This window comes from Cebidichthys violaceus, unplaced genomic scaffold (assembly GCF_023349555.1).
Source record: "Cebidichthys violaceus isolate CVI_PGR_0920_01 unplaced genomic scaffold, fCebVio1.0.p SCAF_6, whole genome shotgun sequence".
Classification (NCBI taxonomy): Eukaryota; Metazoa; Chordata; class Actinopteri; order Perciformes; family Stichaeidae; genus Cebidichthys; species Cebidichthys violaceus.
The window spans coordinates 2,129,620-2,144,835 of record NW_027176816.1 but is presented as its reverse complement, the minus strand read 5'-3'; the positions used below and the strand labels follow the sequence as shown (position 1 = coordinate 2,144,835).

General features: G+C 45.4%; 1 protein-coding gene across 1 annotated transcript in view; it reads left to right on the top strand.

The window, feature by feature from the left end:
• The window catches only part of plxna2 (plexin A2), a 179,012-nt gene that overhangs the window by 158,701 nt on the left and 5,095 nt on the right, over positions 1-15,216 (top strand). The window contains exons 24-32 of the mRNA XM_068733107.1: positions 327-393; positions 668-814; positions 1,517-1,676; positions 4,225-4,328; positions 10,445-10,544; positions 13,779-13,969; positions 14,096-14,265; positions 14,415-14,627; positions 14,907-15,057. Coding sequence (XP_068589208.1) covers positions 327-393; positions 668-814; positions 1,517-1,676; positions 4,225-4,328; positions 10,445-10,544; positions 13,779-13,969; positions 14,096-14,265; positions 14,415-14,627; positions 14,907-15,057 — 1,303 coding nt within the window. The remainder of the gene's footprint in view (positions 1-326; positions 394-667; positions 815-1,516; positions 1,677-4,224; positions 4,329-10,444; positions 10,545-13,778; positions 13,970-14,095; positions 14,266-14,414; positions 14,628-14,906; positions 15,058-15,216) is intronic.

Below are 15,216 nucleotides of genomic sequence, written 5' to 3'. Positions count from 1 at the left end.
CACACGCATCTCACGCTCACATCCAGGCATACTCAATCACACACTCTTTTTAACATGTCCACGCACACACAGATGCCCTCTCTCTTCTGCTCACTCACTGTGACCACAGAGTTGCACAAGCACAACCAAACGCCAGGATGCACCCACCCAGGATGCCAAGATAACCTCCATGAAGTCTTGCACATGACCTCATGAATTATGCAACTCTAGTATTATCTAAAGGTTTTGGAATATCAAGAGGAAGAATGGAGTTCAATTTAGCTTTTCCCATTTCAAAAAAAAAAAAAAATATATATATATATATATATATATATTTGTGATTTCAGAACGGAGTCGGTTGCAGAGAAGATGCTTACAAACTGGTTCGCCTTCCTCCTCCACAAATTCCTCAAGGTCGGTACACCAAGCAGCAACACATGTAGTGTGTGTGTTTGTATGTGTTGACATGTACAAATATAAAGCCATCCTGGGTATCTGTTTAATTTTCTAAATTAAAAGTGTGATTGCACGTGATCAGATATTTATGTGTTTTTGGGTTAGGTGTTTTTCGGTCTAGGGAGTTTTTTGTGTGTTTACGCTGTGATGATTTCTCATGTGTGAATTTGTGGGTTGTGTCTGTCGGGGTGTGTGTGTGTGTGTGTGTGTGTGTGTGTGTGTGTGTTCACAGGAGTGTGCTGGGGAGCCTCTGTTCATGCTGTACTGCGCCATCAAGCAGCAGATGGAAAAGGGGCCCATCGACGCCATCACTGGAGAGGCCCGCTACTCCCTTAGTGAAGACAAGCTCATCCGCCAGCAGATCGAGTACAAAACCTTGGTACGTCACACTCACAGATACGCTCAAACACACAGGTGGAGCCATAAGACGTACTACTGTACAGTACAGGCAGCTCTTGACTGTGTGAAATACACACACGTACACAAAAGCCCAAACTTGTTTGCTCTAATAACATGCACACGTACAGTTCTTCTTTTTCTTTTTCGCCAAAAATCATTTTCAAGATAGCATAGCTGTTTCTGCTGTGTTGGGTTTCTTCCTCGCTGTATGAGAAGAAAATTAACTAATGATCCCACTGGCTCCAGTGTTGGTCCAACATCAGGGTAGCTGGCTGTGGAGATTGGAACACACCAAACAGCCTCCTCTACACACACATGCACACACACACACACACACACACACACACACACACACACACTCACGCAGCCAGCATGTGACATGACAATGCTCTGATTGCTCTGACTGGGAATTTAGCTCATTACGTGCTAATACCCTGGCAGAGCTGGAAATTGGTGTCCCGCCGAAGGTGTGAAATTAGATTTTGAGATGCCAGTGAGAGCGGAAATGGTTTCTCAAAGCTCCTGCCATGCTCCAAGGAGACTCTAATGAGGGCGAAGCCTCAAGCTGGACCCAAGTCCGGCCGTAGCAGGACACCTCTTCCTGCGCTCATCATTTCCTTCTGTGATTTTTTTTTTTTCTGTCTTATTCTCGCTGCCCTTCTCCCCCACTTGTACAATCCAGACCCTGAACTGTGTGAACCCAGACAATGAGAACAGTCCAGAGATTCCGGTTAAGGTGCTCAACTGTGACACCATCACCCAAGTGAAGGAGAAGATACTGGACGCGGTTTACAAGAACATGCCCTATTCTCAGCGTCCACGTGCCGTCGACATGGACCTCGGTATGAAACACACACTTGCAACAACCCGCACACACACACACACACACACACACACACACACAAACAATTCAGATGCTCACAGATGCAGTTGGCAGGTTTAAAGTCCTTCACACCTACAGATTAATGTATCAGTGGGAGAAAACCTAGCTATGTGTACAGATTATCAGTGCATTAGTGTGATAAAAGCTGTGTTCCAGCAGCCCAGCCAGCCAGCCAGCCTCAGTTAGCTGCTGCCAGGTCTTCTATCAAGCTGACTGACAGTGTGCGCTGCAGCCCTCCGTCTGGCTGCTTCCGCTGCCTGGTTGTGCCAATAAGACACAGTAGATCGAGATAGAGAAGTGTGCATGTCTGTATGTTTGTGTGCTATTGCGTCAGTGACGTGGCTGTCCGACCAGGTAAGAGCTGACAGACGGGCTCGCCAGCCCCACGCCGGGCTCCACTCCCACGCGGTCTGCCATTTCCATCCTCGCCTGTCCGTACCTTGCCTCTCATTTCCCCGTCCCTCTCGTTTTCTCTCACTTCACATGGGTGGAGAGAACAAAAGGATCCCTCCCGCTTTGTGGCAAATCAGCACGCCGGCCATCACTTCACAATATTGCTCTCTGTCCATCCACTGTCCTCTCTCTTGTTCTCCTCGATCCATTTCTCACCCGTTCACCGATGCCCTGAATATGATTTGGTCTGTACATTCCTGTATGCACTTGTATGTATGTGGGATGTTCAGTTGGGGTTTTTTTTTTCCCGAAGAGCGTAGTTTAAAATTGGAAAGCAACAACCTGACTGTTTTAAGTACCGATATCTTCACTTTGGCTCACTGTGTGGAAATAACTGGGATAATTACTTTATGTGTACGGTAACATCAGGCTGGGCTGATGCAACAAAATGCAACAAATAAATACATAGATTTTAATTTACTGAATTGTTAAAATAATAAATTGTAAAAAAAAATAAATTTAAATGTAAGTGTAAACCTTTTTTATGCAGCAACCAATTGGTCAAAACTTAAACAGGAATTTAAATTCCAGTATATAATGTGTAAAGTATGTAAACATAGAATTGAATAGATCGGCCCCATTGTCACAGATACCCGATCCAGCTGTTTGAGCCTCGGCCTCATATCGGTATTGGTGCCTCCCTAGCAAGACAGCTTCGAGAGGATGTTGTGCCAGGCGGAGATTTGTCATGTGGTCACCTGGCAGAGGCACAAAGCAATAAAACCCAGTCAACAGTGGAGAAAATCAATGATCACTCCCAGCATGAGAGCCACAATGGCTGTCCACTTCCACGTCAACACCCTAATTATCATTTCAATCAGGAGAGACGTCATTAGAATGAACAGTCATTTATTAAACATGCGTAAGAAATGAATAGTGCCAAGTCTTTGGCCTCCATCCTGAAGTAATAGAGGAGTAGTGATGCTGAGGTCAGATAAGGCATAATCTCCCTGGAGTCCAGACACTGATGGTGGTGGTGCTGATGAAGGGAGTTGCTGCAATCCGATGATGAATGAGGAGCATGACTGTGATGCCCACTGGAGGTGACTGGGGTGGAGGAGGTTCACATCTGATTGTGCCGCAATGACAACTGACAGCTGCAGAGAGGAGAACATTTTTTTAAAAGTTTGACAGCAACGATGTGATTGGCTTAAGGAAACCGTGCAGAATCTGGTTAGTTAACTTAAGGCGAACGCCCAAAATCAGCTGATAGAGTAATTACAGGGTGAGAGAGATATTATGAATAAAAATGGAGCGTAAAGAGAGTCTTCCTGTTTGAACTTCCGCTAAGCTTCATTTCATTTCGTTAACCCGCAAGGTGCCGTCAGCCACTGGCCTCCATCAGTGCTGCTTATAGCCTCCACCTGTTTCCCCCCTGCTTCCAATGTTCCCCTTTTCAAAGGAGCTGATTTCCTCATAGATAGCATTTTCATCCTCTCTCGTCTGCTCCACTCTTCTCTTCTTTCTGACCCCGACGGGCCGACTGTGGCGTATGCTAATTTCCACGCCATTTCCACGACGCAAGTACCAATTAAGGCGTGCAGGCTGCCTGCATATACATCTTGAAATCGTTTTTTGTGTAATGTTTAATTAAGATGCGTGTCAATCCAAGTCTGAGAGAGGAAAGCGCTTGCCGGGAGCCGTACGAGAACGCCGGCTGCTGATATCGACTCATCTGGGTAATGTGTGAAGAGAGCTCTCTTTGCGACTCATGTAGTCTGACGTTCCACCGACTGAAAGGTGAATGAGGTTTGAAAGGGAAGTGTTTAAAGAGTTTGTTTTGTGTGATGTGAGAACGTAGGTTTATTTTAGCACACTTCACAATTGCCTTGCAAGGTAACTGGTCCTGAAAGCGTTGAATGCAGACCACAGTATTACCCACATGTTCATTCAAACCAGATGTGCGTCTTGAACACATGGTGGTTTCAAGTTGTACATGTTTAAAACGTGACACCAAACCTCTCCGCAGGAAAACCAAGACAAATAACATTCTTTGTGGCAAAATAGTTTGCAAAAGCAGCTGTGTATAATTTAGAATGTGTCTGTGTCCTCAGAGTGGCGCCAGGGGCGAATGGCTCGGGTGGTGTTGCAGGACGAAGACATCACCACCAAGATAGAAAATGACTGGAAGAGACTCAACACTCTGATGCACTATCAGGTAAATATACTTGCTTTCGTATGAAATGTACCTTAATTAACTCTCAAACTTCACTTTTCTTTTTCCAAGAAAAAGCTTATTTCAGTTCAAATCCTGCTGTTGCTTTTATTATGGTAATTGTACCACATAGCTTGCCAAACTTTGATGTTTTCCCGCTCTTGACTTTTAAGCAGCCGATTTTTCAGCTCCTCATTTGCATGCCCTTGCCTGGTGTAATCCAAGTGACAGAATAGAGGACAATTACTGTACAGGTGGCAGGAGAGATGAACTCTCAGCATCTCAGCTGACACTTCTCCCTCCTCCCTGGAGAGAGGAAGCTGCTCCAGTCAGAGGACAGCATCTCTCTCTCTCTCTCTCTCTTCTCTCTCTCTCTCTCTCTCTCTCTCTCTCTCTCTTTCTGCCCCATTGACTCCTATGCTGGCAACAATTAGACCTGTTGTGACTGCCGACTTCTGCCTCTTCACATGTAGAACCTCGATTCACACCCCTGCAATTTTAGGGCCCGTGGGCTTACCTGCTTCCCCCTGTTTAACGGAGAGGAAAGTGAAAGGCTAAAGAGGAGGAAAACTGAGAACAAGTTTAGTTCTGCATTTTTCAGGGAAATTTATGGCTGTTGAGGTTCTAAATGAAAAAAGGGAGAGCAGCAGGGAGTTAGAGGAAGCCAGAATGAGATAATAAAGAGAAATAAAAAAGAATAAAAAAAGGAACAGGCAGGGCAGAATGAGAAGGCAGCCTTCTCAGCAGGTCATGAATCTTTCGCAGCACATGCTCAGCCAGCTCTCATTAGTCAACCAGGGGGGACCATCTGCTTAAAGACTGCATGAGGCTCGGTTCTGGGCTACCTGGTCAAGAGCAGAGGCCGGGGCCGAGATGCAGCTGTGGCTGGGAGTGATGGGGTTGGATACTTGGGCTGTGGGGCCAAGGGATGAAGCTCCATATAGGAGCAGAAAATAAGGGACGAGGTACGATGAGGCTCAAGCCCTCATGCTGGGGGTCATTCTGAACTACTGACCCAGCAGAGTATGCAGAATAATTTAACAGATGTAGGAGTCATTAGAAGAAGGGACACATCATAGTGTCCTTCACCAAGGACTTGGCACCATGCAGCTTCTTTTTCCCTTTGTCCTCCCTCCCTTGTCGCTCTCCTTTCTGTCCTCACCTTTCATTTGTTTATATTTTTCCTTACCCTCTTTACATTTTTCCCTTGTCGCCCACTGACGTGCAATTATTTTTGCCTTCATTTCCTACTCTCTCCCTCTCTAGGTCTGAGCACCTTTTCTCTGGTCTCAGCAGTGCTTTAGTGCTTGATGAAGCAGTGCAGTATGTTCCACCTCCACACCATAATGGGCTTCTCTGTTGTTGTTGTTGGGGGTTTTTTTTTGCAATCCTTTGCGTCGCAGTTTGTCTGCCATCGTTAGCCAAGGGAGATGCTACGGGGAACACGGTAACGCGCATGTTGCTGCTTCACTTATTCGTTCGCTCAATAGCAGATCTAAAGACTCCTATTGATCACGCATCTGAGGTTCCCTGCGCAGAACATAAGGCCCGACACTGTGCAACTACAGAAGAGATGCCGGCGGGGCAACGTGGGAAAGAGAGAAGAAGGGAGGGAGCACTGAGGAATAGGACAGTTGGTGGTAGGAGAGATGAGAGTCGGATGGGACAACAGACACACTTGTGCATCGTTACTGTTTTGATGAGCTGGCAATGGCCAGCAATGTGTGAGCTGGTGTACTTGCGTCACACACAAGCATTGGCAGTTGCAACAGCACATCTGGCTGCCTATCACAGCTAGAGAGCACAGCTCATTAAGCCCCAGAGTGAGGGAAAAGCTTGAAGAAAAAAGGAGTGGGAAGAGGTAAAGAGGACGTATTGAAATGGGCTCTGAAATACGCAGAGTGAGACCGAGCATCACCTTGTTAATGCTCCCATAGAGGAGACACGGGGACCAGACAGAGGCATTACAATTCATAGGAATCACAGCCTCCCAAGAAACCCCATCGGGTATTTACCCTGCCACATGGGAAATAATGGTTTACATAACCTGGATATGGAAATGCGCACCTTCCTAGCTCCCTGTTACACCAACATTAAAAACATGAATGCACACATTTAAAGTTAGTTCAGAATCTTTATTTAATCTTTATTCAACGCCTTGGCGTTCACAGTCAGGGAACTAAATTCTCATCCTCCCACTCTCTCTGTTTCTGTATTTTTTACAGTCTTTGTGCATAGATCAAGATAGGGGAAGATAGCAGCACACTCAGTTTATGCACACAGTGCATGTGCACACACACACACACACACACACACACACACACACACTTGCAGCACATATCCACATTGCACATGCTTATATACAGACAAACACGGGAGTTGAGATGAAAGATTGTTGAGATTGGAGAGTTTTTGGCTGATTGCTGATTTGGATCTTTTTGTTGTTTAATCTTCCACCCCCGTCAAAGGAAAGTGTTTCATCACACCTTCTTTCTTCTCCACCTCCCCCGTCTCTGTCATCTTGAGACACGTTAGTGCAAACCTTGCTCTTGCTGGACAGCATCCGGGCAGCAAGCAGGGATGCCACCGCCACACGAGTCACTTTGGAGAGAGAGAGAGAGGCAGCATTAACAATCCCCATGAACAGGACGTTGTAATGAAGTGAAGTTGACAGACTGTTTAGGTTGTTTATGATGATTCAAATTGCAAACAGGCCTGCATCATATCCAAAGGCAGCGCGAGAGTAATTACATTGATGATGTTTGACAAAGTGTTGATTTATGGCAGGTGGAGTGTGGCTTTACCAGCATATTAATATTTGTTTGCCACATCAATTTGCAGGGACACATGGGCAGTGTGTGTTTTGTCTGGAATATTGTTCCTAATGTGCAAATAAGTGACAGTTCACGGCAGACTGCTCCCTCTTTCACTGCGTCAAAAAAGAAAAAAGTCTGTTTGGAAACTTCCATCCCCTGCTGCCTGGTGACCTCTGTCTGTCCTCTTCTCTGCGGTGAAGGAACAGGGAGAGCAGACACTGATGACCACACCAGGAGAGCCTGCCAGCTAGATCCTGTTACAGACCTTGCAGACATCACTTGGGGCATTTTTTTGGGCTATTTTCAACAGCCCCAGACACAACGGATCCTACTACATCGCTATCCGTTCATGAATCCATGAGTCTGTCTTTGTCCACTGGTCCCCGATGTAAATCTGAATCCAGATCTCTGCCAGGTGGTGATACAGTGCTGCAGGGATGACGTATTTCTGAGGCGCTAGGCTATAAACAAACTACAACGCGACCGCATGGTTTCACGTGACCACCACGAAGCCAAAGGCCGACTAGTAGTCTCATTTAGCCACCTGTTAGCAACCGCCTTTTTAAAGACGCACGCAAAAGCTTCAAATTTCTTGAGAGGGGTATTTTATGTTACAAAATGTTAAATTTCTTAAGCTTGTGTTAACCACAGAACGTATTTCAGGCATCTAACCAAAAACTCATTAAAAAAAAAAACATTGACTTTGAGACGAGGAAATTGGAAGTGCAAAAAAGATTCACTAGTTTCCGTGTTTTGGGACTTATTCCTGCGGGACTCTTATGTGAAGGTTTTTAGCAGGATGATTATTGAGTAAATATTTGAAGAATAGTGTTTCCCCAATGAAAAGGAGAGACATATTTGATTAATCCTGCGCTGCTGCAGCTGCGCCCTTAATCTTATCTCCAATAGCAACAACCGTAGTATTTGTAAAAACTTTAATGACACATTTTATTGATTAAAACCCGGCTTGAATTCCATTAAATTGCCAGCAGATTGGCAGTTTAACTTTTAGAAAGATTCACCAATGCGAGAGTTAAATTCCGTCATTGCTGACGAGATGGGCACATGTGCGCAGGTTGTGTGTTTCAAAGCTACTGGGCAGAGTGGACAGGTGTGATAAGCATCATGATCTCGGGGCACGAGTCCAACTGAGATGGGACACGGAGGGGGAACAGGCTGGGACCAGGGCTGTGGTTTGTGTGGAGAGGGCTGAGAAAAGAGAGATAGGGGCTGACCACACTCTGCCGTCTGGTCGGCTCTGCACTGTCTAATGGAAGGTCTTATCACAGGCAGGGCCCACAGCTCTTATCACACCTGCCCACTATCAGCCCCACACTGGATTATCCCTGAAGGGCGAATCTGCACGCCTTCAATCATTTACTTTATCACAAGGACCCATCTCTGCTGTATCCTCTCTGTCAGCCTTGAAAAAAGAAAAAGCAGAGAGAAAGAGATGGAGGGAGGCATAAAGGGAAGGGGGGGGGGGGGGGGGGGCAGAGAAGCTATTTCATGCTCCCCAGAGAAAATGTATCGCATGAATAGTAGGTGAAACGTCACGAAGTCTCCACTGTTGTTGTATCAGAGTTGGTCCGCGCATCATCACTCCAGAAGAGCCTATAGTATGGAGATGCCTTAGAAATTAGGTTTAGGAAAGCGGAGACAAATGAGAAGGAGGCGAGGTGAGAGATTAAAGGGTCAAAGATGGCGGTCGTGGATAGGGGGAGGGGGTTAGGAAGACCATTTTTCATTTCCCTCCATGAAGCCGGGGAGCCAGAGTTGCATCTTTTAAGAGGATTCCTCCAGATTTCATTTCCAGTTTCAAGTGTCTCTCCTGCGAGGACAGTAGAGGCCAGATGGCAACTCCAACTAATAGCGCAGGCGAGATTAGTTTGGGAAGAGTGGGGGAAGAAAGGGGTTGAGGACCAGACTGAGGGAGGATGAGAGGCGGTTGGGTTTAGAGAGCAAACAAGGGACTCTGTAAAGGCTCATCCCAACATCCACTAGCTTATTCTCCAACAAGGGATGGGAAGGAGCCCATTTCCTCTAAAGCAAATGAAAAGAATACATTTCTGTTTCTCTATAGATTCTTTGAGGTATTTTTTTTTTGGCATTTGCCTTTTGTTTATATCTTCACTGGAGATTCGTCAGTTTTTTTTTCCTTTGGTAGGTTTGAAGCAGAAATCCTTCCTCGGGGTGGGCTGTAAATGCCAGCCAACAAGCTGTTTGTTGTTTTGGCTTTCAGAGAAGAACCACAAGTTTTGTTTGCTATGTTTTACATTTTTGTAAAACAGGGTTGTGCTGGCGTACAAACAGGGGTTTATTTAATTAAATATCTATTGCATCGTGGCTTGGAGTGCGCAACTATCTTTCCTTAACATTTGTATCTTCACCGTGGTCAACGCTGGTGTGAGTTCCCCCTCTTCCTCATAGTACAAACAGTGGTATCATATAGTTAAACTGAATCTCATGAATACTTAAATACACTGTTAGACTGATGAAGGATCTCTGTTAAGAAGTGTCTTAAAAACTGTTCTTTTTATTGTCGTTTTTGTCAGTTTTTCTCAGCTTATCTAAAGTGACGTTACACAGGGCCAAGAGCCCTTTGTAAATACAAACCACAGGGGGGGGGGGTGAACCCCAGTGTCTGTCTATTGTTCATGACACACCATCTTTTACACAGCTGCTTCTCTTCGTCTTCCTCTTTGACGCTGACTCCGTGCTGCTCTAATGCTATTATTATACCTGCGCACCCCATTTTCTTTAAGGGTGCGAAGTGTACACGAGATGTGACATTCAGCGTTTCAGTCTTTGTCTCTCTCTCTCTCTCTCTTTCTGACAGTCTCTCTTTCCCTTTTCCGCTCTCTCTCTCTCTCTCTCTCTCTCTCTCTCTCTCGCTCTCCCTTTTCGCTCCCTCTTAACGTCTTATCCCGGTTCCAAAGCTTACATCATGTCTCTGATGTTTGTGAAGGGGATGACAATGACAGTCATGTTGAGTACAGCCATCATGCAGCCACAGCACTCTGCTCTGCTGAAAGAAAGCCACGGGGCTGTGGTAGAGAACAGCAGGGAACACAGATATGACAGGAAGGGGATGGGTTTGCGCAGGGGTTTTTGGGATGTGTTTTTGTTTACGGGATTATTCACTAAGGGCCTTACATTCCTTCACGTAATCTACCCCTTTACTTTTATTCTCATAGGAAATAAACTCTTCAGGATTAACACCCATACTCCGGTCTAATTTAAAATGTGCAAATCACCATTATGATGCCAGCAGGTTCATGTTACATGTGTCTCTTCACGCAGGTGTCAGACCGCTGCGTCGTGGCTTTGGTGCCCAAACAGACCTCATCATACAACATCCCTTCCTCAGCCAGCATATCCCGCAGCTCCATCAGCAGATATGGTGAGTCAGCAGACCAGATTGCTCTTTTCATACCCTTGTTGTGTCACATTGATTGCATTCATTGCAAAATGCTAAATGTAATCAACAGTTAATTCCATGCAAATGTAATCTTGTTGTTCTTGTTGAAACTTTTTTTTTATATTAGTTGTTTCAGATATGAACAAAGCCAAATCCACTTTCCCCCGAAGCCATGGTCAGCTCTGTTTGGAGCAGCTTTTTCTTTTTTGCTGCAGAGAGGCTTGTTTGTTTTTTTTGCAGCCTTTTTCTCTCTCCAACTGTGTGTGCTGCAGTTTGCTTTGCAGTTCGGGGCCAATCTCTGTTGGATGGTACAGTAATGAAGAGACTAGAGAGAGAGAAGAAGAGTAGAAGCAGAGGGGAGCAGGAGAGATATAGCCATTGTTTGATTTTAAAGCTGCGATATTATTATAATGTAGCTGCATTCTATGCAGGACACAGTGGGCTACTACAGTAGCTGCCTGCACGCTTGCACCCGCTTGTAGTTTTGTGCTGATGAGTGCAAAATTTGGTCCCACGCCAGACACTCACGGCAGCACGAGGCAACTTGTGATTGCTAATTATTCTGTGTGAATGATACTTCACAGAAACATGAAAAAAGAAAAGTGAGCATGGCCAATTAACAGGATTGGAGATAGAAAATGAACGCTGCCTTTAAACTGCCTAACACAGAAACAGAGCTAATCCTTCCAAGCAATTACAAGTCTTATTTAGGGTTGTATACCTGTGGATACTTTGTGTATCCTTCAGTGTATGTGTGTGTCTATTATGACCGTAGGTCCAACATTACAGTGCGTTACTCTCTTTTAAACAGATGATACAGGACCAAAGTAGTGTAAAGAAGTATACCTACACCATAGTAACAAAAGGGAGGAACCCTTATCTGCATCATGTTGTTATTTTAATATCATATCTTTATTGGCCCGCAATGCATAATCTCCCACACGGGAGTTCCCCACCTCTGGAGCAAGAGCTTTTGCTGACTAAATTAGAGGTGTTCATGTGTTTATCACCAAATTAGCAACGCTTTTTTAGCAGCTATTCTTCAATAAAACAAGTCTACTGATACTGCAAAAAAAAAGGAAGATTAAGCTGTTGTAGTAATGGCGGGGCTTTTATTGTGAAGAGTTTATAGGAAATTAAGTGTATTTATCACCAAATAAGCGGAGCTTTGTCAGCGGTTATTCTCGAATAAAATCAAGTGTACTAATACTGAAGGGAGGAAGAGTAAGCAGCAATGAAGACTTTATAGGACATTTAATGGGTTTATCCGATCTACTATCCGGTCGGGCAGGTCGTATGGAGTTGCAAGTGTGGACACACAAATGCAGACACAGCTGAGTTTCCGATCTGACGCATCCGGTCACAATAGTCGTATTGAAAGGACAAGTGTAGCCGCGGCCTTAGCCACAAGGGATATTTGAATCCATCATGAAATTGCGATGAGCTGCTGCGGCCGGTGGCTGCTGAGAGCCTGTGCTCTCTCGCATTCTTTTCTTAATTTTGACTTTGTGTGTGCGAGTGCTCCATCACCGGAGTTGGACGTGCATGGCATAGGAAGCAGAGGCTCTGCTGGCGCCTGCCCGTCCCTCATCAATCATGGGTTGGCACAGCAGGCACAGCTGCACCTCGACACCTGCTGATGGATTCATACCAATTTCACGTTCAACACTTAGCATCTTGACTCAATTTTAAAGCCCCCCGTCCCCCCCGTCCCCCGTCCCCCCGTCCCACCAAACCCTCCTCCAGCCTTAAAATCAGCCAGAACACATTCCGCTACTGTCCAGGAGCTGAGGGCAGCAGCAGAAGTGAGCTGCTCGTCCCTGCTTGGTGTTAGGAGAGTTGGGAGAGAAGGCTGAGGGTGCCGGAAGGATGGAGGGGATGAGGAAATACCAGAGCAGTGACTGGATTAAGATGAGATTTGGGACCTCAATCCACCCTGAACACAAGCACATATATTCAGCCCTCCTATCTCAGGCCCTGGTCCCTAGTGGCCACTGCAGAGGCGCAGGTTGGTGTTACTTGAAAGGTGTAAGTGGCTGTATCGGCAGCAAAAAGCTTTGTTGTTCAGCCTGGCCTTTGAAGTCGGGTCAGATTCTCATTGAGATCCTCAGATCCTGAATCTCTAGAGAGCTCGCTGTCAGGAGTAGATGCTGGCTAATTAGGGGAACTGAAACCAGCATCATTCAGACAAAGTGAATAGCTAGGAGGCAGGAACAGAAGAGCAGAGAGCGAGACAGATGTACTGTATGGATGAAGGAGAGCGCCTTCGCTGCTTAACGAGTTAGAGATCTTTTGATGCGTTTATTAGAGTGTGATCGGGACATTTTCAACATGGCGTTACTACAATGTGGCAGCGAAGAGCCAATTATGGGTGCCTTTAAGAAGAGCCAGACACAACCTTGTCGCAGTCAGTGAGGCAGGGATTATATAAAGAGGGAAATGAAGAGAAAAATGAGTTTACAACTTCCCCTCTCATTTATTACTTGCTGTTCTATGAAATTATCCACCACAGCAATTTCCTTTACAGCACAGCTTAAGTCCTTTTCACACAAGGGGCGTTTTTTCTTTTTTTTTTTCATGCAAATAATCTGCACGTCAGTAAATTTGACAAAGTACTAGATTCACTCTATCCGCTCCTACCTTTCACAATAAAAGCCCTAGACGTATACAGTACACTGTTCACCAGAGGGAACTCAAAATTCACTCAGAGCATTTGGCTTGAATGAAATTCAATAAAATAGCTTACAGTAGCTTAAGTTATACAACAATTTACCTCAGACAGACTGCCAGACTCTGCTCTGGGTCAATAGGATCCAGGATCCTTTTCTTTTGCATTATGTTTTGATGCTTTTAATGGTTTTATGTGAAGCACTTTGAATTGCCTTGTTGTTGAAATGTGCTCTACAAATAAACTTGCCTTGCTTTGGTAGTTTATCCTCTGCCTGTGCAAATCTCTGAAAACTTTTTGTTGAACAAGGGTTGCAACTGTAGCAAATGTATGTATAGTTTTGATGCAAAAAATTTGCAGCCATGTAGTCCACATTTTTGGGTCGTTTATTCATCCCACCCCCGGTGTGTAAAGGCCTTTAGAGCAGAGGTGGAACACGGAAGATTCGGCTTTGTAATGACTTACAAAGGAGTGATGGAAATGAGAGAGAGGCTGTGTCATTTAGGATTACTGACAATTCTGTGTCTGTTTTTTTTGTTCCTGGACAGACTCTTCATTCCGCTACACGGGCAGTCCCGACAGCCTCCGCTCACGTGCCCCCATGATAACCCCGGATCTAGAAAGCGGCGTGAAGGTGTGGCACCTGGTGAAGAACCACGAACACGGAGACCAGAAGGAAGGAGACCGCGGTAGCAAGATGGTCTCTGAGATTTATCTGACCAGGCTGCTAGCTACCAAGGTAAGATATTCTCAGCGTTAGCACATGTTCAGTTATCTTTTCATCGCATTACTGCATTCTGGCTGCGTTAGCGTTGTTTCCCGCTGACCACAAATTGCTCATCTCTGTGTGCTCTCCTTTCCCCAGGGTACTTTACAAAAATTTGTCGACGATCTATTTGAGACGTTGTTCAGCACAGTTCACCGAGGGAGCACTCTTCCCCTCGCCATCAAATACATGTTTGACTTCCTGGATGAGCAGGCGGACAAACATGGCATTCATGACACAGATGTACGTCACACGTGGAAAAGCAACTGGTAAGGGCCTTTTTCATCAAAAGTAATTTCACATGCAGGACATCCTCATGCCATGGGCATGTGGTGAAGCAATCCTTTGCCTTGTCAGGCTCACCAAGTGAGATAACTTCACTCTTCTCTTACTTTTTCTGTTTGTCTCTGTCTTCCAGCCTTCCATTGCGTTTCTGGGTGAACGTGATCAAGAACCCGCAGTTCGTGTTTGACATCCATAAGAGCAGCATCACGGACGCCTGCCTGTCTGTAGTAGCGCAGACCTTTATGGATTCTTGCTCCACTTCGGAGCACCGCCTGGGCAAAGACTCTCCATCCAATAAGCTACTCTACGCTAAAGATATCCCCAATTACAAGAGCTGGGTAGAGAGGTACGAGCTTTACACGCCCATCTGTCACATCTTTTTTGTATCCTCTTACAATAAAATCTGGGATACTTTGGGGGAATTGATTCATAATTCTCTTTCTTCAAGCCTGCACTTCTCAATCAGATTATGTAAAAGCCTTTTGTCAGCGTTTATTACCAGACATTCATTGTTCGTGAAAGTGATATTATGGCTAAAAAAAATGTGACTATACAAAGAATTTAGCGTTGACTCAGTGAGTGGCTGCTAGTGATGCCAAGTGTTGCCCCTTGTCTGCGTCCTCAGGTACTACGCTGACATCAACCGGCTGCCAGCCATCAGTGACCAGGACATGAATGCCTATTTGGCAGAACAGGCCAGACTCCACTCCACAGAATTTAACATGCTCAGCGCTCTCAATGAGATCTACTCTTACATCAGCAAGTACAGTGAGGAGGTAAGTGGCGCTTACATGAATGCATGTACTCTCACGTGCACGCCTAACGACAAGCACAATTCTTTTTTTTTTTATGCATTCTGGAAGAATCGCTGAGGTTCGCGTTATTTACGATGGGGATGCATCGATCCAACTTTTTACGTCCCGATAGCGATACCT